General features: G+C 41.3%; 1 protein-coding gene across 5 annotated transcripts; it reads left to right on the forward strand.

The window, feature by feature from the left end:
* Positions 1,578–26,460, forward strand: LOC110387733. Of its 5 annotated transcripts, none has more exons than XM_021376241.1 (29): positions 1,578–3,423; positions 6,366–6,534; positions 6,964–7,187; positions 7,566–7,730; positions 7,985–8,167; positions 8,405–8,525; positions 9,310–9,423; positions 10,359–10,527; positions 11,481–11,643; positions 11,973–12,161; positions 13,067–13,256; positions 13,433–13,572; positions 14,130–14,267; positions 15,059–15,279; positions 15,773–15,930; positions 16,243–16,470; positions 17,052–17,387; positions 18,131–18,529; positions 18,910–19,080; positions 19,413–19,567; positions 20,016–20,156; positions 20,629–20,767; positions 21,038–21,228; positions 21,536–21,661; positions 22,528–22,726; positions 23,589–23,740; positions 24,440–24,526; positions 25,199–25,345; positions 25,945–26,460. In XM_021376241.1, exons 2-29 carry the CDS (start codon positions 6,399–6,401, stop codon positions 26,155–26,157), a joined length of 4,995 nt encoding a protein of 1,664 aa, XP_021231916.1. In that variant the 5' UTR covers positions 1,578–3,423; positions 6,366–6,398; the 3' UTR covers positions 26,158–26,460. The 5 variants fall into 5 exon arrangements, with proteins under 5 accessions (XP_021231916.1, XP_021231912.1, XP_021231917.1 ...); XM_021376237.1 differs by lacking the exon at positions 1,578–3,423 and adding an exon at positions 4,354–4,560; XM_021376242.1 differs by lacking the exon at positions 1,578–3,423 and adding an exon at positions 4,354–4,560 and having other exon boundaries at positions 13,067–13,217.

Below are 27,354 nucleotides of genomic sequence, written 5' to 3' on the forward strand. Positions count from 1 at the left end.
TGTAAGCCAGAATAAATACTCCCTTCAGATCTAAGGGAAAACATGGATTTCTAAGGGAAAACATGGGCTAATAGAGCAACAGACTTAAATGTTAAGATTCATTGCATTTTGATTCATTTTAAACAAAGCCCTCTCAAGCCCTTTTCTACCAAAGAAGCCCATTTTTGAACCCTTCACAATTACTTTCAGAATGTGATTCACAACAAGCTGCTCAGCAGCAGCATGGAAACACACAGCAACCCGCCCTGAAGGCCAAACAAATTCTATCCTCACGAACACTGAGACTTAACAGGGCATGTCACTGTCTGCAAAGCAGAGCCCCCTCCAACTGCAGCCTCCATCATCCTCACCAGGCTTTTCTGGATTTCATTCTCCCCATTCCATACAGCTTCCTCACTGCGCAGGACCAAGAAGTATGGGTACAGTTCGGGCTGTCATGAAATCACATTTCAATTCAGCAAGAGATATCTGCCTGCATGAAAAGCTCTAGGAAATGCTAGGAACAGAAATTATTCTGCTATGAATCTAAATAGTTTTTCAGTTTCTGATTTCATTTTGTAATGGATCCAGGTATGCATGTTTTGACTCCTAGATAACACAACCTTTCAATTTCACTGGAATTATTACTCACACACAAAGGCAATCTCTTTTCTGATATAAGACGAGATAAGTTTCCGCAGAACCCAGCAGTCCTTGGTGTTTGCAGCCAAAGAGTTTGTTTGCTAACATGACGCACATTCACTGCTGGAGTCCATCCTGATGGTATTTATGTACGTTATGGAGGTCACCTTAACTCTGGATCTCTATTTTATGTGTTCATAGTAAGCTAATTCCAACAACATAATGTTGTCGGACAAATGCCTCAGCCACATTCTCTTACAGATGAAATGGAGCTTTGGTTTTTAATTCCCCGAGGAAACCAAAGCTAAGCCCCACTGTGTTCCATACACTCCACCGCAGCCCATCTTCTTGTCCAGATACAGAGCTCAGTTGCAAAGGCATGAATTTATGTCCTCCCAGGTTTTAACACTGCTGTTGCAAAAAAATAAGCCTAAAAACTAAAAAAAAAAAAAAAACAAAAAAACAAAAAAAAAACCCTAAAAGCACAGCGTCTAGTCTGCATTGTCTCTGGGACCTGAAAAATATGTGCTCATTTACTTGAATTTATGATTCAGCATTATCTCAAAATAAACAGTCTTTAGGTGTTTTGTTTTCTAGCATGACGACCAAGTCCCAAGTGCGGGAAGCCTTACATTCATTGGATTCCCCAAAAGGAATGAATTAGAACAGCAGTAAATGTTGAAGAATAAAGAGAAATAAATCATGAAAGCCAGGGAAAGAGGAAGGTAAATACATAAGAATCTTGCATATGTTTGGTTGCTTTCACCACCGCAATTTAATGGGTGTTGTTTCTACGATGATGACAAATAACCCTGGGAAACTCCAGGCTACGCTGTCACATGTTTGTATTTTGTGCAGAAAAAAGATTCCTTCCTCTTTTGCAGGATAAGGTACATTCTATACACATATATATATATATATATATATATAAACCAACAACAGAACCAAAACACACACAAGTATAGGAAAACACACTGCACTGCAAAGAAAGATCTTCTCTCCGATGGGGAAGAACATTAACTTTACCCTCCTCTCCCAGTTCAGCGAGCTGTGAAACTGAAAGGGAATACACCAAATATCTGCTTGCCATAACGTCCTCAGCCTGTAGCTACACTGAGCTGCTTGAGGAAAGCTGTAGTTCCAAGAGCAGTGATCTTCCAAGAGTCACTCAGGGGTAACGTCATCGAGAACCTTGGCTTTGTCCCAAGGTACATTCGTGAAGGCCCAGCCTTTCGCTGGAAGGTTTGAAAAGTATTTCAGCTTTTGCTTAATCTTTTCTTAAGAAAGTCTCTATGACTGTAAACGAAGCATTATCTAAAGGTAACTGGCCTTCTCTGGCAGAATCAAAGGCTACAGTGAGCATTACCTGGAGAATAATGTTTATACTGAAAAATAATACAACTATGCACAACTATGGAGTTGGTTGGTCAAATATTTGCAGAAGAATATATGCCACTAGTGTCTGTGTGAACACAACATTTCCTTCATTTAGAAAACGCTCATTCAATTTTACGGATAAAAAAGATCAAGATTTTGCTGGTCTGCCTTGCTATGTTTACTAAAACTAAATCAGTGCCTCTTTATTCCAGACGTCAGGTCATTAAAATAACAATCAATCCTCAAACCCCACTGACCAGAAAGAAAAACAGCTAAACATAATGTGCTGTTTGTAATGTGGCTCTTCCACACACTGGAAATACCAGTGGTTATGTTCTACAAGGGAAAAATAGCAGTCCTAACCAAAATAATTACATGATCTTAAACAAACAAACAACAACAACAAAACCCACAGAAAATCCAGCACCTGTTTTGTTCACCAGGGATGCTTTGACTCCCGTATAGTCTCTTCAGGCAATACTGGAGAAGGTGTGAAATCTATTGAAGACTTTCTGTCTTCAATAATATGCTGCTTTTTGACACTATTAACACAATAGCTTACTGGTTTTTTTTTCCTATCTTCTTTAAAAATTAAAGGAAAAACAAGGAGTTTGATGCACTTGGCCTCTCCCTCTTTCTTTGTTGTCCTTTTGCTGGACTGAAAAGTTAAATAACAACTAAAAGTTACCTGCCTTTGTCACCGTGTCAGGCAGGGATTTGCAGATGACTCAGGCTCTAGCTATTCTTCCCTTGATTACAGTCACGAAACATTTTATGGGGATGTTCAACTCCAGTCTCTTCCAGGCAAATGACAACTTGACATACAGAGCAACACTGTGTATCTCTTCTGTGGAAAAAGGAAGTTCTACATCTGCTAAAAACAGCAGCAATCCTCAACCTAAGACTCAACAGGGAAAAAGCTTTGCAAGTCATTTCCTTATTCCAGAGCCATCACCACAGAACACAGGTTTGTACAGCACAGAGCAGTCAAATAATTAAAATCTTTCCTGTATGAAGGAAAGCTGCTAACTTCTCATGCTCCTTGCCTATGAGACCTCATGTCCCAGGGAGACTCTGGTGCCATTTGCTCACCCCACGCATGCTGCATTCCCATGGCTGAGCTCTATCTGCGCTCTGTCTGACGGGGAACCATCTCAAACTCAACTTCCTCTGGAGAATATTCCAGCACCAGAACTTTGAGAATTATGATGGAATCCAGAGCTAAGAAGCAGCTGGTTGAAATATAGAACAACTGTTGAAAGGAAGGAGTTGAATGCTTAACCACAGAACTATTCACTGCTTTATTTAGAGTCCCTTGGCAGCTTCAGCTGAGCAGAGCAATCAGGTTAAGAAGTTATTCCTCTCCACCCCCTCTTTTCCTCTCCTGCTCAGATACTGAGTGGCAGCAAGGCATTGGCTTGCAAGGTAAGAGATATTGGGGGACAACAAAAGGAAGGGGAAGACTACAAAATAACTATGTTTTATTTGGCAAGTACCAGAACTTACTGGGTGTGCTCTGTGACTAAGCACCAAGCAAAGCCCTGCAGGGGACAGAATAGGCAGAAGCGAAGCCAGTTCCTGCATTCCAGTCTGCTTTGGGCAGGACCTATGCACAGGATTTCTCCAATGGGGGCAGCTCCAGGCATGCTCAGAGACAGAGCTCTGTGCCTGGGGAATGCAAAATCAAACAAGGTGAGCTGGGCACTCACACTCTGGACTCAAAACACTCTGGACCGTGACTTAAAGCACAGGCACCTCAGATTCCAGCTGAACCCTACCAAAATGCTTTAGTGGGTGCTCTATTGCACATCCTCCTGTAAAGCACAATGTTTGCTAGGTGTACGCACATAAAGGCTGTATGCATTTTTATACTATGTTTAAACAAGTGAATACCAACGGATCCTTTCACTGTAAAATCAGGCAGCAGCACCAACAAACTGTGGCAACCCGTACGGTGCGCAATTCAGATATCGTCCAAATAGCTCTCTCCAGGAGCTGCGGGTCCCTCTGGTCCCACTCTGCCCCAACAGGGCCACCACTGGTGCCTAGGGCCGGGTCCAGGCGGCTTGTAGGGATCTCCAAGGGCATTTCCTAAGCCGTCTGATGTGGAATTAAAAGTCACGGCGCCGTTATTCTGTACCACGCCATGCTGCGGATCAGGGGACGCCTGCGACAGAGCACCAAGCCTCAGACCGGCAGCCACCGCCGGAAGCGGTGTCTCACGGGGGCCGGAAAGCTTTTACCTGCGCGCAGCCTCCTGGCTCCTCTCTGCCCCGCGTCTCGTCTGCTCTGGAGGACCTGCAGGCATGGCTGCGCGTAGTGCGCCTGCGCAGCAGTCAACCCATTCCTCCAGAGCAGACGAGGCACGGCGGAGCGGAGGGGGTTGAATGGCTGTGGGCCTGAGGGCCGTGCGGAGCTGGTGGGGCGGTTCAGCATGGCCTTGCTCGTGGAGGGTGGCAGGCGTGGGCCTATTTTGGTAACTCTACAAAGAACCGCAGTCTGAGGAAGTTCAAGGGCCAAAAGGTGTGATACACCTGTTCACGAGAGCACAGCCCACTCATGGTTAGCATCATGGTGCAGTTAGTTTCTTAAATAATGCACTGGGATGGTTGCCTCTTTTTAGAATTGAAGAGGGGATGTAATACAGTAAGCTTTCTAGGACAGTGGAGTTAATTTAGGAAGTGCTGGTAGGCATGTAGCCTGTAGTTCTGCAGCGTTTCATGGGGCTCTGGTGCGATAACAGCGCACAGTTTGTGGTTTTTTTTGTGTGGGTTTCCATATAACATTAGAGTCACCTAGGAAGTGGTCCTTTGTAGGCCCAGAGGAGACCAGCAGTGGTCTGTAGGCCCTTGGTGCCCCAACCAGCTCCCGGAATGGGAGAGCCCTGCTTTAGGTTCCCAGTGCTAACAGTGGCCATGAGGAAGAAGGTGCTGCAGCTTCTGCTCGCTTCAGGTCTTCGTTACCTGAGCGCTTCTCCTCTGAGCAAAGGCTGAGGGAGCTGGGCTTCTGCAGCCTGGAGAAGAAAACACTCCAGAGAGACCTCATTGTGGCCTTCTAGTACTTGAGAAGAGCTTATGAACAGGAAGAGAGCAACTTCTTATATGTTCTTATGGTGACAGTAAGAGAGGGGAGATTTAGGTCAGGTATTGAGAGGAAATTCTTTACTCAGAGGGCGGTGAGGCACTGGCATAGGCTGCATGGAGAAGCTGTGAGTGCCCCATCCCTGGAAGTGCCCAAGGCCAGGCTGGATGGAGTCCTGGGCAGCCTGAGCTGGTGGTTGGCAGCCAGCCCACAGTAGGGCTTGGAACTGGGTGATCTTTAAGGTCCCTTCTAACCCAGGCCACTCTGATCTCTTCCTGAATGCCCTCCCTCTTCACTCCCATTTTTCCAGGCTGATTATCCAGTGCAGTAATGACTGCTGTACAAAATATATCTGGAAACCACTTATTTATTGTGCCTCTAAGAAGTCCACTCGACTCTTTGAATTAATAGTTACTGGAAATATCTTTAAGAAACATGTGTGTTAAATAGTGCCACTAAAGGTAGGAGCAGAGGAGAGAGGTGGGAAATGTTATCCTTAAATGCTTTTGCATGTTTGGTTAGATATTTCACAAGGAAACAGGTCTCTGCTACATACACAACGCCTCCTTCGTGACACATGCAGGCTGGAACAGCTGTCTTCTATATCACAAGGGCAAAGGTTTCAGAAGTACCTAAGCGCCCATCAGCCTAAGATACGACAGGCTCCATTTACACAGATTCCAACAGGGTGAGCCTCTGGCTGGTATTACAACATTTAAAATCCCCTTGAAAAAAAAAAAAAGGAAAAGGAGTTGTTCAAAACAAGATCCTTGAACTCTGTACTAAAATCTGCCACCGATCTTGAAAAATGGGACAAAATAACCACAAATAATTACTTTTTTCTATATTGAACACTGAAAAAGACTCAGAGTGCTCAGCAGGGTTTTTGCTTTATGCTCATCATAAATTATGCAGCCTGCCCAAAGATAAAACACAGCATATCACACACCTACTCATGATTCCTTACAGTAAATGAAGATGCATAGTCTTTGAAAAATCAAAGCTGTTATGGGGACCCTGAAAAGTTCAGATTACAAAGTACAGTAACAAATTGTCTATAACCATAGATAAGCACTTATCTATGCTGAAAATGTTGTATTTCATACGCAAAGTCTTTATACTGGTCTGAGAATAGCTTCTGTTGCACAACCTGTAGGGGAATACAATAGGCTCAAGTAGCTGCCATCAATATTTTACACCAAACTTTGATATGTTTCAACTTACACTCACCATTAAATATTCAGTGGCTGAAAAGAAAGCTCTCCTTACGCCTTTGTCATTCACAGTTGGGACTTCGTGCTGCTAGGTGCAATACATGGATGGCCCTCTTCTTCATTTTCACCTTTTTCTTGAGCTTTGCTTGTGACAATGGGGAGCTGCAACTTCCAGACCACAAGGACTGTCAAAGTGGAGTTCACTGCAGAAGAAAACAGAACCTGACAAACTGTCCAGCAGGTATTTGGAGATAATATACCAGAGATCATTAGCGTCTTTAGAATTCTTTTCTATCACATACAGCTCAACAGCAAATGTAGCCAGACATTGTGTTGAGTGCTGGAGAAGCCCTTAGATAATGAATTAGTCTTGCAGCAGTTCAAATAGTAAAAGGAAGTTGGCTTAATCAGCTACTGTAGGGCATTCAGTATTATTGTAAGATTCACATAGCCAAGGACTTCCTTTTTGTACTGCATTAAAAAAAAGTACCATTGAAACCAGGCAATATTTTTAAATGAGGTATTGTTCATTTTACTGATTTTTATGTTATAATATAAACAAACCACACTTTATTTAAACTGTAGAGGCACTGACTCTATCTAATGTACATAGTACGGCCACATTATACAAAGAAAACTAACCATACATTTTTGGTTTTGTTGTTCACAGGCTTTTTCTGCCCCGAAGGAAGTACCATGCCAGTTCCATGTCCCCGAGGCACTTTCCGTTCCGAAGGAGCAGCACTGACACCACACAGCTGCTTGGCGTGCCCAGTGGATTTCTTCAACCCCATGCCTGGCCAAAAAGCATGCTTCCCATGCGGCTCAGAGGCAGCACAGCCCACAGAAGGGCAAGAAACGTGCATCTGTCTTGGGAAAGGCCAGGTGTTTCAGGTACATGGACAGTTCTGTGTTCAGTTCTAATGAAGACTGCTAGTACTTCAGACTTTGATCTTTATTCTCTTTACCTCAGATGCACTGCCCTAATTCAGTGTCCCTCTCTCTCGCACTGGCATTCTTCAGTCCTGCACCTCACTTCCATTTACATACATTCACCAGGCTGAAAATAGCATACCAGATCTACACATGTTCTGAGTTTTAGGGCTACATCAATCCTTCTTTTTTGTGGGAAAGTAAAGACGGTGTGTATGGGTCCAAAGGTTTCCTCTGACCTCAGCCAAATAAGGTGTGATGCTTAATGTAGCATGGTGCATAACAATAGCTGCATGAGGCTGCAGGTTTCTAAAGGAATACCTGTTTTTTTTCTTGCAGGCTCGTGATGCTCGCTGCACATGCCCTCTGGGTTATCGGAGCTCGCTGGATGGCAGAAGACATTGTGTCAGGCAAGCGTATGATATTTGTCGAGATTCAGCCTCCCGAAATCAAGAAGGACGGTGTCTAACCAAGAAGGAATGGACTCACTATTGCTCAGAAAAGGTGTAGTGTTTTTCCATCAGTCAAATCCAAGATCCGTGCAAAAACTGCCCTAAAAGCAAACTCCCTAGCTCTTCCTTTGCTAGGCACAGGCAGCATGAGAACCAAGCATTATTAGCATTTTCACAGGAGGTTTTAACTCGTCTTTAAACTGAAATAAGAAGCCAAACAGGAAGCCCAGATTTCCATCCTCGCTTAAGGAGAATGGGTCATTATTTGTCTTTCAAACTGCTATTTTATTCCTTTTTATCCTGCAGGTTTGCACTATTCCCAGAGATTATCAAGGCTATGACAAGGTTCTTGGCTTATGCATCTGTCAAACTGACCGTCTGGAGAGCATCTGTGATTCTCAGTGTAGAAGGCAACAAAAAGATACCCTGCAAATCACCTGTGCAGAGGAAAATCCTCAGCTTTCTATCACTTACAGAAATGGGAGCAAGGTAAAAGATACCATTATTTTCAAAATCTACCTGTTTTTGCTAAACTTTCAAGACTTTGAGCAACCTTTTTATCAAATAACATCATCTTTTTTTTATTTCCTTGAAAAAGTACAGAAGGCAACAAACAAAAACCCCAGACACTAGTCTGTTATACACATAACATATTTTTTGTGCCTGGCCTTACACTGCTACTGTGTGAACAACTCACTTACGTTTTCTGAGTTCTTTTTCTATTAGGCTGCTGTTCCCTTAGAAGAATTAAGAGCAGTTCTACTAGGATCATATTTCCCTTTAAAAGATGTCTGCACTTCAGAACAAAGTAAATACTCCCATCCAGCATACATCGTGAAAACAAGTGGTAAGGAAAAGAATAAGAAAAGTGATAGTGTTAGCTGGGTATAGAGTTATATTATTAAATAGGTATTAAATGGCTTTTATAAATAACTGGCCTTCCCTTCTAATTTTTAACACAAACAACAAGAAATGTTGATACTTATATCCTGGTAGGGTGAAGTAATGCTAAGTCACTGCCCAGTCCTAGAACATTTATCTGAGTTCTATACATTTCCAGTATTCCAGAAATGGACAGACATTCAGAGATTCCCTTCCACTCTCATTTTCTAAACAGAGATGAGGTGTATTTTTGCTTGTCAAAGGGCTCCCTTCTCACAATCCTGTATCTGTATAGATTTTCTTTTGGGCTTCAGATTTTAATGTGAATTTATCAAGTAGAATTAGAAGGAGCTAAACATTCTTTTTTTAAGTATTCTAGAATTAAGCTGTGAGCCAAGAACACTTTTTATACAGCTGCATGAAAATTTAGTAATAACAATAGGATGCAATCATTTCCCTATGGTACCTTGACACAGTTTCATTGACTACAGCCAAGTTAAGCCAGTTGCTGCTTAAGTAACAGATCTTGCAACACCAACAAAATCCTAAAGCTTTTGGATAAGGCCCAAGTGTTTTAAAGCACTGCCCTAGAATAAGAAAAAATGGACTGAAAAACATGTAACTTGGTTTGAGGCTTTGTCAGCTGAACTTGTGGAGTTTAGTGAGCTGATGCTCTATAAACTAGAAGAAAAACTGAAGTCCAACTTGTCGAAAACCAGAAGTAATCAATATTTTTTATATTGCTTCAGGGAGAGGATTTTTAGGAGTGTATAATCCTGACCCACAGCTATTTCACAACTTCATCGTGCTGAACAAGGCTTCATCACTTCACAAAAACAGGCCTCCCTCCACAACAGTTTCAGGTAAGTTCTCACATTCAGCTACAAAGCATATATTTAAATAGTTTCACTATGGTTTCATTGTGCTTCAACCATCTCCAGTACCGAACTAAATAGGAAATAGAAACCAACAGACTGTACCATCTTCAAATAGCCAGAAAAGTTGTTCACACTAAGCATAGTGAAGTGAAAGAAAAAGCTGACTTCCCTCCACTGCACATCAGAGACTCTCACTTGCAACCCAAACCCACAAGCCAGCAGTTACCTCCTCCCGGCCCCTGCCTCTTCCCCAGAGGTGATGAGGAACAGCCAGGTGGTAGCTGGATGCCTCCACCTGGGTGCACAGAGCTGGCACGTGGCCCCCTCACTGACACTGTGTCCACAGGTCTGCAGGAAAGGTAGAGCCCAGGAGGAATTGACAGGGCTAAGCTCTCTTCTGTTCCTCCCATCCCTCCTCACCTCTCCTTTGGCTTGATCCATTCTTTTGCTTCAGTCTGCAATTCTGATTTACACCATCATCTCCATAGCTTTTGGCATTTCAGATCGCTTTCTCATTGGTTCCACTTGCATTCTTCTTGGAGAGCAGGACTTTAGTTCCTCTTTGTCTCCAGAGTTATCCTCAAATCCATAGCCAAGCCAAATTTGACTTACACACAAGGGGACAGATTCCTTAAAAAGGCTGCAGATTTTGCAAGAAGTTCTACTTCTTTACCAAATGTGCTTCAGCAGAGCCATTGCAAAAAAAAAAGACAAGAAAATGTGGTGCAAAATTATCCAATGTCAGGAAGATGCCGATGGCATTGTTGTCTTCACAGTATACCTTACTCTGGAAGCCGGATTTGCATCTATAAAGCTTAGTCATAAAAGCAAATAGGAAATGCTGTACCCTGAAGCAGTTCTGTAGATAGAAAATCATTGGTAATGATCCAAACATAATGATCCAAACCTGTGTTTTACAGTTAATTCTGACGATGAAGAACCCAGATCTTCCCTGGTACAAAGCCTGAGACCTTCAACCTCTACATCAAAAATCATATTTACTGGCATCTTAAATCCTACCACATGCATCAGTGCTAATGTTACCATTGTGTTCATTGTCTCCAAGGAGCATTACCCAGTTTATGATGTGTAAGTACAAAGTCTGAATGTAGAACTTACCTAATGCATTTTTACATGAGTTACAGAGAAGATGGCTGAAGTTTTCACTTTTCTCAACATAGAACTCAGAGGAAACATCATGAGGAAGAGTAGACATCTCACTATTAAGCATGCTTCAATGTCTTTTTGACAGAAAAGACATCATGGCATAGTTGGAAACTTCACGTAAGACATCAGGAAAGCATATTCTCTCCTTAAAATAAGCAAAACCAAATATATCCATGTTGTTCCTGATGCCCTGCTGATGCTATTTCTGATCCATTAAAAGGCAGACCTGTCTTAATACTTTTGCAAGTTGACTTCTCACTGGCTTATGCTTTATATTCCCTCTCATTCATCCTAATTTCTTTTCCTTTTTCTATAGTCGTTAAGCTAAGGCTTAGGTTTTGGTAAACTAATCCAAATAGAAGCAGGCACATTCTACTGCTCTGCAAACCTTAGGAGCGCTGCCTTTGCTGCTTTTGTTTCTGTGGGCAGTTCTGTAGATTTCTTCTCCTATGGCCTATTTTCATTTCATTTCTGGCATTCATCCAGTTTGAAAGCAAAAAAGTAACAAAAGGGACAGGTAATGCATAACAGCACTTTACATGTGGGTTCCGTGCTGGCATCTGTGGTGCTGAAACACAAGGGGTCCCAGTGGCTATTTCTTCACTTCTAAATATCGATTCTGCTTAGGGTTAATTCCTGCTACATTACATACATCAGTTTGGGGAGAACTGGTTGGAGCAGCCTCAAACACAGTGCCACTATGTGGACAATTAGAGGCTCAGCACCTAAACTCGAGCTAATCCTCGGGTATTTAGTGGTGCAGATGAATCCTAAGCAGCAAACAAGGCTTGCTAAAATAAACCTACATGCACACACACACACACACACACACAGAATCCAGTGACAAGAACAGACATTTGTGCTTTTTCCCCCAGGAACAACTTGTACAACACAAACGCTGAATTTGACTGGGGGGACTTCCGAAGACTTGCAGAGGAAATAAGAGAGGTTTCCCAAACATTCCTCCTCTTCCTTTTCCAGTTCCAGCACCCTGGTACCTATGTGTTACAACTGAGCAGCAATCAGCACAAAAAAATGGTTTGTATCGAAGAATGCTGTCTTTGCATTTACAATATCCCTCTTAGCAAAGCATTTAATGTTCCAAATGATGGTTTGGAAACGAAAGGAAATGTTAAAGATACGAGTGAGCATCTTTTCATTTTTATACGCTATGCTGCACAGGTGAATACAGCAACAAATGTGGGTGTTTTCGTGCACGAGCATTACATCTGAGTGCAAAATGGTACAACTGCTGCAAAGTTTTGACTGAGTGTCATAGCCAAAATAACTCTTCAGATTTAAATCACTATGCATACTTAAATAATTTGCAAGGTCAGCGACTGGCATTTCTGTTTATGTTCGTTAAGTTCATTAGGGTCATGCCACTTGGAGGACAGTGTTACGAAGAGGGGCCATTCTTCCCCACAACTCCCAGATATGCTGTGCAGGTGGGCATTGCCAAAAAACAAGACCTCCTACTGAAACCTGACTGGACAGCGATTATTGGAGTAATCACGGGACTTCTCACATTGCTTATTACCTGTGTGGTGTTGACAGTAAGTAGCAGTTACACAAAATCTCTTTGCAAAAGATACTATAAGATTTTGTGCAATGAACCCACAAGCCACCTGTTTCCTCAGGCATCCCCTATAAAGCTGAAAATCTTGACTCAACCTCATGTTTTATATAAGGGGTAAAATCATCCCTATGAATTTATCCAGCCCCACTGATGCCCCAGGATATTTACCTGATACATAGGCCACTTAGAGGCACTTAAGGTACAGGTGAATTTCATTCCTATTTTCTAGATCTAGCCACATAATGAAATGCTCCATGCATCTCTTCAGGAAGGACAGATGAGATGACAATTTTTTTTTAACATATGCACAAACCTGTCTTAAAATAAAGAAGACATAAATAAGTCCTGGAAAGTCATTATAAAGAACTGTAAATCACTGATGAGTTTCTGCAGTGCTCATTCATGTGGCTTGCAGTTCTTCTCTAATTATTCAGAAAAAAGTCCCTGAGAGCACAACATACCTGAGATCGGACGTGCTGTTTCACAACAAATGAAATGGTCCTTCAGACTGTAAATCCCCCAGGCAGCCATTACTTTGTGTTTTGTAGTGTGTCCTGAAATCAACAGGCTTTTCCTTCAACCAGACTACTGAAGTAAAATAATGGTAATGGTAGAAGATGTGATTTATTCAGCCAGCATATCCAAACAACATATAACTATACTTCCTTCCCCTTGGTTTCAGCCTTATCTGCTAAGATTAGTAATTCTTCTGCCTTAGAACAGACCACCCTAGCGAGGTACTTAGAGAACAGACCCTCGGGGTCTTTGCCTAACAGGTAACGATGCATCCTGCTTATTGAGTGACTAACACATGAATCACAAAATAGAACTTGTCGCAATGAGGAAAGGAACTTACTTGTTCAATTTTGTTGTGTCTTGCAGCTTCTTTGTCAGGGACTTAGCTGGTCACAGAAGGGCACGGCCTGCCCTCCATTTCGAAGGCAGCAGCTGAAATACAATCTGGACAGATATTCCTCTCATGTACCAACAGTCTTTCCCATCAAGAAATATCACCCCTGGCTGCAGAACAAAGGTAGCATGGATGCTGACTCTTGCAGCACTGGTGGAACAGGTCAGATAACAAAAAGGCTAAATAACGGTGGGGCTGCCTGGTTTCTTGCATATATGGAGCCAGGATCCCACATCTAGCAATGTGCAGTGGCCCAGATTTATTGATTTGCATAAAGTCTTTGTTCAGAAAACTGTCATGGAGTGAAAAACACTGATAAATGAATATTCATATTTCAGCCTGCTCCCTGAAAAAGGGTGATATTTGGGAACCTGAAGAACACATAGACCTTGAGTCATTTAACACCAACGTTTTCTTTGAACTTTTGCTGAGGCAGTCACGATCAGTCACAGCCAAACTGGGCCATTTCAAAGAAGAGGTAAAGAGTATTTTGGTGCTACTCAATTATACAGAAAGAGTCTAAAACAAGTAACTTTGCTGGTTCCCACTATCCCATCAGCTATTTTATATGTACTTTCTTTCAACTTTAATGTTTTTAGAACTTGAAACGCTGACACGCATCCATATTCTTAAACATGTTTATGCCATGTAATATACCATGTGAAGCATAGCGACCTTAAGGCAGGACATGTTGATTTTCTTATGATTCTGCTCTGCACATTTTTGGAAAGGGACTTCATCTCCCAGCTTCAATTTTTCATCTGGAAAATAAAATTAATACAGACTACCTGTATTTTTGGCTTAACGGGCAGCAGAGGGAGCTGCACTACAGAACGCAGTTAGCAGACGAGTAGTGTGGAGAGGTCATTGTACCGTACCCTCAGGAAAGCTGACATGAAAGTGTTTTGTACTGAGGTAACAGGCAATGTCATGTACTTTTGTTGCATAAAAAGGCATCAAAGTTATAGAGAAAATGTACTGCCTTCGTATTATCTCTTACAGTCCTAATTGCTTTCTTTTTTTTATTTGCCTCAGGTGAAAACTGTATATCGCAAGCTTACGAGTGAAATATCTGCACTGAAAAACCTTTGGATCATGACACTAAATATCCCAGAAGAGATGGAGTCATACGAGAGCACAATGATGGAGAATTACTTAAAAGCAAAACAGCAGGTAGAGCTCAGTTCAGCATCATTTACACATGGAATAGCAAATGACATCTGCAGCACTCTATTTCCATAATTTTGGGTATGGTCATTTAGAACATCGTTTTTGTAATTTTAAACATTTCATATGTCGTAGTCTGCAAAACAGTTAACACTGTATGACTGCAAACAACAGGCTACACTGGCCCTTTTAAGGCTTTTGAATTTGCTGCTAATGCTTCATGCTAACACAGAAACATCTCTGAAAGATTACTCACTTTTTTGTTTTCTTGATATGTCTGATAGATCCATACATCTCAGCTCTCTGAGAGTCCCTTTAGTAACAGAGCTTTCTGCTTTGAAAACAGCACTCATTTGTCTGCATTAGCATGTGGAACATCTTTTTTCTGCTTCAGAACTGCGTTTACATTCCTACAGAAGTTCTTAGAATGAAATGATTTTGGCTCTTATAAGCAGAAATACACTCACTAACTCACTTGGAAAAATGTGTATGCTACACAGTAAGTCACTGTTAAAGTTACTTTTTTTTAAGACTCCGCTAAAAGTTTTGCATCACTTGTTGAAAGGATATCTTAAGTTATTAGCTTATTCAGATCTGCTCATCACCTGCATGCTGGATAATTGCAGTTCAGCGTATTAGAGTTATCAGCATATGCGCGCTCCAATTCAAACAAATAGATCAAAATTATTTGTCACTTCTCATTTTTGTTATTTTAATAAAAGGCAGGAAAGTTGGAATTTCTGTTTACATTTAGATAAAACAAGAGAAGGCATGTTTGGACCTTATATCCCACCTAGGCAGAAGAAGAGATGCAGCACAGGAAGCAGCGGGCTGCGGAATATGAGGAAGGCGTGAACAAACAGATGCAGTTACTGCAGCATGATCTGAAATGTCAGGAAGAGCATTATGTCACATTCAATTCTGCCCTGCGAGAGGCGATGAGACTGGCAGAAATGCTGACAAACAAGATGGCCTGTGAAGGAAGCCCAACCACTTGGTCCCAGCGGGACTACAAAAGGTAATAAACATACTGAAAACCTCTGCTACAGCTTTGTATTTGCTAACTGGAAGCATTTGTGGCAGGTGATTGGGTTAGCTTGTATTTGGAACAGATAATCTAACAGAGATTATGAACAGCTGTTCTAAATCTCAAACAGAGCCATAAACTGAAGAGACTCCCATCTGAATCTAGAAGACAACAGAATTTTGAGAGTGTTTCCTTTCACTGCCAAATTATTTCTCTCTGTGATATCATGCCAGTTAAGGTCAGTGTACAAACCATGTTCTGTCGGGACTTAAAATGTTCAAAATCAACTCTGTGATTAACAAGAAAACAGAATAAAGAGAAATCAGTATTTTTACTGCAGTAGCCAAAGCAAATACTCACAGAGCTCTCTAAGTGCCAAAGTGCAGAGATCATTTGCATGTCCTTCCAAGCTCTTCTTATACTGCTCCCTTGAAATTATTTTACCTTAACTTCACATGGCAAGTAACCATCTTTTAAATTCCAGCCTGTTAGCCCTGATAGATGCTGCAAGCAACAGGATGTCAAGCATAATAATAACAGAGAGCCACCGCCTCAAAGCGTGGGGAGTGCTGGGTGAAGGAACAGGAGCTCACCTTCTTAACAAAGCTAAAACCAGGATCCTGACCAAACAGGAGCTTGTGGGTAACTACAACATCTAGAAATTCTTTTCAAAATGATGTTAGCATGTAAGGAAGTATAGGCAGGAAGGTGCAGGTACGCTCCTTTTGATGCTTTCATAAATGGGTGACAAAAGAACCAACAGCAAAGTGAAGAGAGGCATACTTCAGAAAAAGTGTCCTCACTGAGTACTCACTAACAACTCAAGTTAAGGGGTTGTTACAAAAGGAAAGTAATCAGTAGGACTTTATTCTGCATTGTTTCTCAAAAAGAGTGGATTTCTGAGAGGATAACAGGCTGCTGTTTTCTTCCCCTCCTATTGTGCTTTGCTTTTAGACCCAAATGGCAATGCCCGAGCACCTGATGTTGTCTCTGTGGATCCTGTCACTGGGCTGTTAACCCCCAGCCCGCACTGTGCCATGCTGCTGAGCAGCCAGTGCTCTGGGCCAGTACCCAGCAACCACTTCCTGCATCCGGGCACTGGGAAGGTGCTTCATGTAGCTGGCAACGTCGGTTATGATCCCATCAGATCTAGGCTGGTCTGTACTGTTGATTCTGCTTCCGGTAAGAGCTACTATGAAATAATCAATTGATTCAATTCCTTATTTGTGGAATACAGTTTTAGTGGTGTAAAAGGAAAAAAAACCAACAGCATGAAACACCTTGGTATACTTGCATGTATTTTAAGCTCGACAAAAATCTGAAAGTAAACAAAATCTGAGAAAATTTCGCAGTAGCATGACACTAGAAGATATTTCTCTTCAGCTAAATACAAGACTCAATGTGAATAAAAAGTATTACATGTTACAAGGCTTGTATACAGTGAAGTCTTGAAGTATTCTTTATTTGTGACTTATTTCCGTCTGTCTGCTCTTTAAACCATAAAAACTATTATATGCCAAGAAGATTCTCACTCCAAGGAAAAGGTCAAAGTACAAATTAGGTTTAAAAACGAACAAAAAACAATTATAAAGCTGGTGTAGAGGGCTTACATTCATTCATTTAATTCTGGGCCTAAAGATTACAGGCCTTTAGTATGAGCACTCTATGAAAGCTTCATAGACTCTATTCTGAGCTCTAATGCCTCCTTGCCTTTAGCATTAGTGCTCATAACCATGCTAAATTTCTTATGGTTCTACATACAGGTGAGCGTCAGAAGCCTGAAGTACCCATATTTCCCTACATTCCTTACCCAGTTTGTCCTGACACCGGCCTACCCGTGAAGACAAAATTTCCAGTCCTGTGTCCTGAAAAAATATTTGCGCTGGGAGGACTCATGGCAGATCCAGTGACAGAAATAGAAGTACCAGTGCTTGGGGTTACGATCCATCCTCACACTGGGCAAAAGCTGGCTGTGGGTGGGACATACCTCAACCCCATCACCGGCACATTGACACCGCTGGAGATCGGGGGTCCTATGACAGAGCCAGAAGGAGGCAAGATTGTTCCAATACTCGGGGTCGGTTTGGATGGTAACACTGGTAGGTGAATTCCTTATTAACTGGTAAATGAGGTATGCACTGTACATTTAGCCTGCCCTTAACCCACTGATTACAGGCATGGAACAGATGGAGCCTAAAGCCGACACTTTCACCTTCCACCTTTGCCTTGTCCTGTCAAGACTAATCCACACCTTAGCTTTTTACTGAGAGAATCCTTCTCCATAATTGTATTTTATCACTTTAAAAGTCAGTAAAACTGTCTGCTGAATCTACGAGAGACATTTGAGGTACTGCATTAACCAATATAGCTATGACACAAGCGACTGAGGTTGATTTGGACTAGATGATCTTTTGAGGTCCCTTCCAATCCCTGACATTCTGTGATTTGACTCAAAGATGGTCCAATTGCTCTGTTAAAATAATAAAAGCAGCAAGAAATACATAATTTAGGGGCTGGGGAGGCTGAAGTTCTAGATTTTTTAAAAGCATTTTCACATATATATATTCTTTATAGTTCACTTTAGAAGATACACTACACACAGAAAAAGGAGTGGGAATCTTAATCTTCTAAAGTAGAAACTAGGAGACTTCATTTAAAACCATTTTGTGGGCAAATTATTTTATGATCAGTCAGCATCACAAATGTTTTTGTTTTATTTTATTAGACTCGTTTCTACATCCATTGTACTTTTTTCTGAATGGAAAGACCAGACCATAATGACCAGCTGCCAGGTGATACCAGGTGATGTCCTGACTCTTTGTTTCCCGTTTCTCCATTACAGGAGAAGTCATACCTCTAGGTGGGCTGACGGATCCTTCTGGAAACTTGATGCTTCTTGGAGACTCCTTCATTGAGCCTCTGAGTGGGAAAATCGCCCGAGTACAGGGAGCTCATCTGCAGCAAGGCAAGGTGCTGCCCCATGGTGGCAGCTACCAAGCGGTGCTGGAAGCTGAGTGCCTGCTTTCCCAAAGCCGCGTGGTGAATGCTCTAAAGAAGCTTAAGGCATCAATTTTGGAAGACACCTGTCTAGCAGCAGGCAGATTGGCAGCGCTAAAGGCTTCAGTAGAAGATATGAAGAAATCTTTCACTGCTAGATTTTACCATGCAATGCACTGCTTGCAAAGCCTCAGGAAAAAACAAGAAATAGCTTCGAATTTCAAGAGTAATGGTGGGAATCTGGGTAGGTATACAACAGTCTGTTTTGAAGAGTAAAGGGGTGTCATTACAATTATGGCTAGTGTAATGAACACGTTTCCATCACAGGTTTTGGCCAAAATATTAGCAGTTAAAACCTTTGGAAGGTTTTTGTCAAAATAGCCATTCTTAAGCAAACCATAGCATCACAGAATCACAGAATGGCTTGGGTTGGAAGGGCCCCCAAGGATCATCAAGTTCCAACCCTCCATCACAAATACTGTGATGAATCCAGCCAACTTTATTTGGAAGCTGTAGCAGAAGTACCCCCATCCATCCTGCGTTTGTCAGCCTCTGAAGGTCTTTCCATCACAAATCAGTCTAATATTTTATGTTTCTCATCTTCTCTTTTGGGGGACAAACTAGGTATGATCAAATATCCTGGCACAGAGATGTGGATCCCTGCAGTGTTTGGAATGAATATCCCAGATCCCGGTGGGTCCCGTTTGATGGTGCCAATTCTGGGAATAGACTTTGACTGGGATAGCAGGCAGCCTTCCCCACTCGCAGGAACCATGGAAGATGGAAATGGAAAAGGTAGAATGGGAAAATGAATTTGATTATTTTAACAGTAAAGAGAAAAGGACTTCTCTATCATCACCTGCATCCACATTATTTTCAGAGCCAGGAAATCACCCTCCCAGAGCAGATCAGTTTATGTCTCAGTAATGAATGGAAAATATCAGAGTGCGTGGTGTTGACATTCAAAACAAGCAGAACCAGAAAAATGGTGAATAGGAACTAAGACTGAGACCAAATCATGCTGCAGCTTTCACCCATTCAAAAATCTGATCATTGGGGTTGCAGCTGAACAGTTGTATTCATGATGTGCATTCTAAGGATTATATCTCATCTTTCTTTACCCACAGGCCTTGTCCCTATCACTATTGGTGCCAGAACCATCAGTCCAATTACAGGTGAAATTGGGCCTGTTGTCGGTGCTCAAACCCACCCCTGGACACACAATGTAATTCCTGTTGTTCAGCCCTTCACAGCTTTACCAAGAGCCACGGATTCAGAGCTGGTAATTACTGCTCCAGGTCTGATAACTTTGGAAAACTCTTTGCTCACGATTTTCCACTACTGTTAGGCAATTTCACCTCTTCCTATGGCCCACAAATGTATTCTCTTACAGTACAAGATGAACTGAAATATATATATGTCATTTTACTTGCCTCTTCTTTTCATTATCCATTTTTCTCCCTCTTCTGTCTGTATCTTCTGCTGCTGCTCTTCTTACCCCCTCTTTTATGTCCTATCCCAAAGTACACATTGCATTATAACTTCAAACAGGAGTTATAACATGCACGGATTCAGGACTGCAAATTTCTCATCCCCCTATGACAGCAAATTTGGATATGTGCTGTTGTTGAAAGCACTGAATGAAGATTTCATAAGTAAGCTTCAACTAAGTTTGTAACCTTTCACCTTCCTGCAAATGTGAGCTATTTTGTTCTGTCGTTGCATTTCAGCTGGACCTTCTAGAGAAGGAAATAAATTCAAGGCAAATATACTGGCACTGCAGAATAAAAAAGGAAGAAGGGCTTCTTAAAGAACTGAGTTCTCTGTTTCTTCATGTCCTTGATGCTACAAACGAGGGAAAGGCACAGAAGGTACGTGCATTGTTTTTGCAGCTGGCCTCTGTAAAGTTCTTTATGAAGGCTTGCCCACAGGCATTAAATTAAAAGATCACTGATGCTGCACCCAGGATGGTGCTGATCTGAATTCAGCTTACTTCCCTTCTCACTACAGTGCAAATCCAAAATGTAAATTGATGTGTTGCTACTTCACTGCACTCTTTCCCACCTTAAGAGATTGGTGTCTAGTCTCATAACAGAGTAACCACCGGTTCAAACTCAGAACGTGTCGATACACAGTAGGGACAACACTATTCTTAGTGGCATCAGAAACAGAATTGCACTCAATGTCTACACAATAAAATACATTTTAAAAAAAGGCTAGGAAAAGCTATGATCAAATTAGACAACCTCTTGCTTTCATGTGTCATAGGAAAGAGCATCAGAAGAAGTCACTATTATACAAGTTTGCAACAGTATCTGAAACACTCTCTCCCATTTCTTACAGATAAAATACAGGGGGGAAGTGAAAGACATTGAGGAAATGTGTCATTTTCTTGAAGGGTCCTCTCTGAAAGAAGCTGAGAGAAGAGCTTCAAAGTATTTCAGCAGCCAGCTGGGCACTGCATTGCCCTTACTATTCAAAGGTATAAAATGTTAGCTACAGACAGAGACGAGGGAAGGGAAGCAGGGTGTGTGATGTTTGTCCCCTCCCAAGATGTTAGCTTAAACTTTAGAAACTACTCCTGTCCTCCTGAAGCATGACAAGACAGACATAGGATCTGGTTGTTTGGGCTGTTCTAAAGGTTAAAGAACAGAGATGTGGTGAAGCATGTTTAGGACGCATATTATTTCAGGTTTGCTCTGTAAGTTTCCATTATCAGATGGGCACTACTGCTAATATTTGCTGCTTACAGCTGACAGAGATGAAAAAGAACAGGAAATACAGGTTCTGCTGGAGATCAGAAAGGCACTGGAAAAGCTGATGCAGTTTGTTATAAAAATTCAACAAGAAGAAAAGCGAATATACATGGAGATGACAGAGAGAGAGAAGCAAAGGGGATGCACGTCAAGTACGGAAACAGTAACCAGTCTGGTGCACAGACAGGTGAGCTCACTGCTGGGTTAGGCCGAACGTTCCTGGTCAGAGAACTTGTTAACCCTTGAGAAGCACAGACAAATTGCACCCCAGGGTCAAGCTGTCCCATTTATTTCCTCCAGTGTTTCTCTTACATCCTCCCTCTTTGAACTGTTACCTTTAGGGTGGAGTTTTTGGCCCTTCCTGTCATCACCTGCAGTTTTTGTGACTGTTCTGTGGTGGCTACCCAGACACCATTGGCTGTCACACAAGCTTTGCAGCCACAGTATGCATCAGAAAATGAAAGCTTGAAGTACTCTTGTGTCATTTCTTCCAGACCGTGCTCGCTCTAGCCTCTGAATTTCAGGAATGCATGCTGAAACAACAAGCTAACGTGGAGACTGCATACACCAAGCTGGAATTTTTGAGGGACCTGTCAGATATCCAAACCCAGCAGGCAAAGGTACTGACCTCACATTCAGGCAAATAAAAAACAGTCATGTTACTTTCTAGCAAAAGTATGAACAGTTGCCATGCTCTGGGTAAAATCCCTGAGAGTGCAAAAATGATTTTCAAATATGCTTGAGTGAAAAAGCCCACAAGTTGCCCTCTCTTAAAGGGACCTTTCACATCCCATCCCATCACCTGTAATGTCCCACGAATCTCTACATCCTCTTGACAAGAGAGTCAGTGAGTCTTTCCATTAAGTCAACAGACTCAGAATCTGCTCTTCATATTGACTGGCTTCCATGTTCCATTTTGGACTTCTTACATTAAAAAGCATAAATTTAACATTCTTCCCTCATCTTCTGCCCTTTTCTTTGGAGTCCTTCCTTTAAAGTTTCCTGGGAGCTATCTCTGTCCTCCTCTTCTGCTCTTCCATCCCCATGAGAAAATAACTATTAACTGAATTTCAGCTTATTAATCTAACTGAGATAGAATTATTAGACCGCAACGTTGAACAGAAAGCTTTTTATTACATGTATGACACTTAGAAATGGATTCCAGAGAAAATGAGGATATTAAATACAAGAAATGCAGTTCAAATTATTGTATTACAACATCTACAGCAGCTTGGAGGATGTAGAAAAATCAGAGTTGGGAATCAGAGTTGGGTGCTGTGGGACTGTAACCATTGTAAAAAGCTTTTAAACTGCTGAGACAGGCTCCTAACAGAATCTTGTTGAGTCACCAGTCAATCTGCATAGGATGTCTGAACCAACAGTGCAAGGTTTTTACGAGAAGGCAAAGAATGCCAGGATGCTTTCCCAGTGAGATTTTTAACACGCCTGAAACACAAGTCACATGTGTTTTCTTGTGATGTTTCAGATGCTTTTCTCTGGGTCACAACACTGTTTTGAAAACTATGAGACGGCCAGATATTATGGCAGCAGTGGGATCTCACACAGTACATGCGAGGTCATCCATCACAGAGTGATCCCTCTGCTCAAGTCTATGGTTCAGATGCTGGAGGAAGACAGCAGAAGTTATGTGTCATCTGAGACACCCGGTGAGAGAGGAGATAAAGGTACTGTCAGTTACCTCCTTTTACTCTGGCCTTTAAAAACGTATTGGAAGCTTTCAACTTTGAAAGGCTAGAAAGAGAGATTCTCCCATCTGACAGCTGGAACTTAGACTTCAGCTGTCAGATACTTCAGTGAATCTGTGCTAAAGTAACAGTAATTTCACTACTGCTTCTACCATTTTTCTATCACCTCTAGATCCCTTTAGAAAGCATTGGTGATTTTAGCTAAATTGGGAAGCCTGCAGATTCATCAGCACTTTAGAGCTAATCTGTGATTATTTAAATGATGAGACTGCAGTAAAATAATTGGTGCACAGAATTAAATAGCCATTCTTTTTTGGAAGCAGTATTGATTTTCTTTTCAGTAAATGTATTTTAGCTTGTGCAACTTGACTATTTGTACCACAGCTGAAGGCAGGATTATCGTTGCATTTCCAGTTCAAGTGTAATGCAAAGATTTTTGTTTCATCGTTCAGGCAGCCCTTGGTTGTTTTTATTGTGATAAGATCTTGCAGAACAGACAGCTTCAATTTGGAGGAAGCACTGTAACAGTGAAGGACAGACTCAGAATACAGAATCATGCCAACTTGGCTGTTGATCAAGTCTGAGGTACACAAGTCATCACTTTTCTAGGCCTTGTTTGAAATGCCTGGGAAGAAGGAAGTTTTGGGGGTTGCCTAAGAACACTGAGCTCTGCGTGACCCTTGAAAGAACTGATAATTCATCAGAAGCTTTGATTTTATACTGAAGAATGACAAAAATGTTATGAAGTGAGAAACGCAGCACGTTAGACACTTGTATCGCAGTGCTTCCTCCTGGACAAACAAAATGAATTAGTCTAACAAAATTCTATTGTTCTTTGTAGAAACAGCAAGCTCTTGTCAGAGTAAACAAGATGCCTTGTTGACTCAAGAAGGAGAACTAATAGCAGTCGATTCTACAACTCTATCTACGAGGGAGTTTGTCATATATCAGTATGGCATCTCTTTCCTGCAATTTCTCAGACTTCACATTGATGTAAGTTTTTGAGATACTGATGTTTAGTAATCAGTTCTTCAAAAAGAACAGTTATCCAAAAAATCCTTCAGCCAACAAGCTGCAAAGCATCTACCAATTATAAAGTAAAATCAAATTGAAAATGGCCAGTCTGCAAACAGCAGGAGGAGGACTTTGTGTTCTCTCCACAATGACACAGGACCATTTTGAGATCAAATTTCTGTTGCACAAGATCCACGGTCAGCTCTTGTATTTGCTGTGTAATCCTTCCTAGGCACATCACTCAATCCTTGCATTACCTAATCGTTGCAGACTGAATGATATTAGAATAAATCGTATTTCTTTCCTAATTTGAAGCAAGGAGTTTCTCATTTTCATTTTGCAATTCTTAGCAGATTAAGGCTTTGTTCAAAGTAGACTGTCCAGGGTGTTTCACAGAAATATAAAAGAATAATAAAAATAGTGATGCCTCCAGTCAGAGCTCCAGGGCAAGAGTACACTTTAATGTATTTCATTAGAAAACTGGCAAGATGAATTGCTGTGATATGTGAGAGTTTTTTTAGACAGTTCCCATTTCCTTGTGGTATTTGTTGGCTCTGTGTACCCACTGCAAATCAAAGCTGACATTTAAATGAATTTATGTCCCATTAATCCCTCTTACTTTGCAGGTCTGATGTGCATGCACAGTTTTTATAGAAGCAATTTGCCTTCCCTTTGCAGGCTCCAGAAATTAACCTGTGTGTTGCCTCCAGTATACCCCTCTGTAATGCCACAGGCAATGCCTTCAGAAACTCTTTCTTTTATCAGGTTTGTCAACTTCACATCTAATCAGCCTATGTCATTTTATTATATCCATTAAGTCATGGAACTAGGAAGCGAACTGCAGGAAGGTTTCATATTTTTAAGTCATTTTATGTCTGATAGAACTGTAAGACCCCCACATGTTAATGGCATGATCTGGATTTCTCTGAACGTGAACTTAACAGAGCACTCTAGAGTACAGAGATTAAACAAGTATTTAATGGGAGGGTCATACCCAGCACATACTATTAAGTCAGCTGTGGTTACCCAGTCTCTCATGTTCAAATTACACTAAATTTTCTACAGATCACCTTTATGGAAGTGAGCAGTTTATCAGCGTTTTATTTGCTATAACCAGATAGCACAAAATAGTCAGATTTTGTATTTCTAAAAGTGAAACATTAGAGGGAAAGTGTCCTAAAGTTCATGATACTTGAAGATGCAACTGTCTAGAAACACAATGTGAGAATGCTTTAGACTTCATGCGAGGAAAACGTCCTAAATGAAGTCTTATGACAATGCTGCATTCTTTATTATATGGATATTCCCTGATATTCTCTAAATTGAATCTTAACTTCCCTAACATCAAAACCCTACAAGTGGAAGAGTTGCATTTGCATCACTTCAGCTGACTCTTGGCTGTGCTTGGCTCAGCTCTGGATATTTGTTCTTTTTCAGACCTCAAAGAACAAACTGTTCATTCTGAGGGATTGTCTGGGTTCTGTTGGGAGCTTTCTCCTGCTCCTTGTGCACTGCTTTGCTCATATCGCTGCTGCTGACTTCAGCCAAGACACCAACCCAATCTTTCTGAGGCTTTTTTACCAGGTACCTCAGTGTGCTCCAGATGTAACTACTTTACAGTAATATTTGGAAAAAATATACCAGATGGATTTATTGAGAAATAAAAATGGAACAGCAGTGTTCTTCCCATAACTTCTCAATACAATGCAACCCTTTCCAGTTAATCTTCAAACAAGTGCACTTTGGTACTGCAGGAGATGCACAGTCATCTCATTTTCCTCAAAGTTATCCCTAATGTGCACAAAGCAATTTTAGGCCCCTGCCAAAATCTGCTTTTGGTAAACGATGATTTTCTTCGTGATTGTCAAGAACAACCTACATTGCCTAGGAGCTTCTGCTGGTACTATGTTTGCATCCTGATTCTATCTGGAACAGCTGCATATTAACCACACTACTGAGCATATCTGTGGGCTACATCAAATCCCTATGAGACCCATAAGTTTTTTGGGGAGGGAGGGATTTCTGAGATAAAATAGACTTCCACAAGTAATATTAGGATATTAAGACAAGTTTTTGTTTGACTTGCTCTACCTCTCACCCTTACTACTCTATTTGGGAGCTAGTTTAAACAAGTCATGTCCACCTGCTTCCAGGTATTCAAAGCAGTTTCTCTCTCATTCTAGGCACTAAAAACTTGCCTTAGTGAAATGTTCTCTCTCAGACTCCAGCTGTCAGTAGTTCTCCAAGGTAATAAATCTTCTGGGATAACTCACGTGTTGCTGAAGGAAGAACCATTCTCCAAAGAAGAAATCAATCTGATCTCCCAACTTTTCGAGGTGGAAGTGAAAAACCTCACAGAAATTGAAGCCTTTGAGAAGATAATACAAAAGACTTGAGTCCTGATCTGGTTGAAAGCCAGCCATCCTTTTTTTTCTTACCTCACTGCAAAATGGCAAATAAAGCTGCTTATGGATATCTGGGCTTTCATATTTCCAGCTATCCATTCCCAAAAAGCATGTAACTGTTTCAGATCCCAAAACCTCACAAGCAGTAGCAGAAGGTACTGCTTTTATCTGGGAAAAAAAAAAACCCTCATATCAGAAAAAAATTATTTAGCCTCATGCAAATCACTAGGACAGCATAAAAAGCAGTACTATGAGAAATTATGTAAAGACTCTATTAAAGGCTTTTAAAGTTAACACTGATCTGCTCTCTGCATTTCAGTAAGCACAGAATGACAAGTTTGAGGGACCACTAAATGACAGCTTGTTTGAGAAGAGAAAGAAGCATTTCCTTCATGCCTTAGGCAGCTGTAAAAAGGGCAGTTTTGGATGGAGGACGTGATTTGTGATGATGTATTATGAGCTGTAGTTCAATACAAAGCAAACCATGACACCTTTTCATTATGACCTCACTTTACACTACAAAGCCAATCTTCACAACCTGCTTCATCTAGGCAGGTTGTTTAAAGGCCAGGTCATTTGCTGCCTGAGCATGTCAGAAAGACTGATTAGTTCTCTCTAAACTATCACCACTTTTTGAATAATGGAAGTTAAATTTCAGTGAAATTAGTCTTTCTAACTTGGTCTTGTGAAAAGCCTACTGATGTCACTAACAGCAGCATTTCTACTGGCTGATTTTAAGCACTCAATTTCTTTAGCTCAGAAGAGGAAATCTGCACTTACTCATCTCCTTCAGAACTTGAGGATCAAGTGGATTCATTAACTGAAAAGCTGATGGATATCATAGAGAACGAACACCATTTTTCAACAGTAGAAGCAAACACTTGCTTTTTGACTACCTTAAACTAACTAGTTTAGAGAAAGACCATTTGGTAAAGCAAATAAAGGCATTAGAAGAGAGAAAAGCCCATGATAGAAAGTTCCAGTGATCCTCAGAAGACAATTTGGTGGATCAGTTCTAATCTGGTCATCTGCTTTTGTCCTCAGGCTTTACATTAAAATATTGTATTGTTATTTTATCATGCAAAATCATGAGTCTAACTGTGAAGGACACAGGACATTTCTTATTCCCTGGTCATCATCTCTTCTGCCCACTACAGCCTCTAGTTTAGATAACAAGTGGGAAGAAAC

The sequence above is a fragment of the Numida meleagris genome, chromosome 23 (assembly GCF_002078875.1).
Source record: "Numida meleagris isolate 19003 breed g44 Domestic line chromosome 23, NumMel1.0, whole genome shotgun sequence".
NCBI classification, from domain to species: Eukaryota; Metazoa; Chordata; class Aves; order Galliformes; family Numididae; genus Numida; species Numida meleagris.

Excerpts from the sequence above, each read along its gene's own strand:
- LOC110387733 (XM_021376237.1), top strand. Across the intron at positions 6,535-6,963 it reads CCTGACAAACTGTCCAGCAG|GCTTTTTCTGCCCCGAAGGA; the intron begins GTATTTGGAGAT and ends TGTTGTTCACAG. Across the intron at positions 14,268-15,058 it reads ACTTAAAAGCAAAACAGCAG|GCAGAAGAAGAGATGCAGCA; the intron begins GTAGAGCTCAGT and ends TATCCCACCTAG.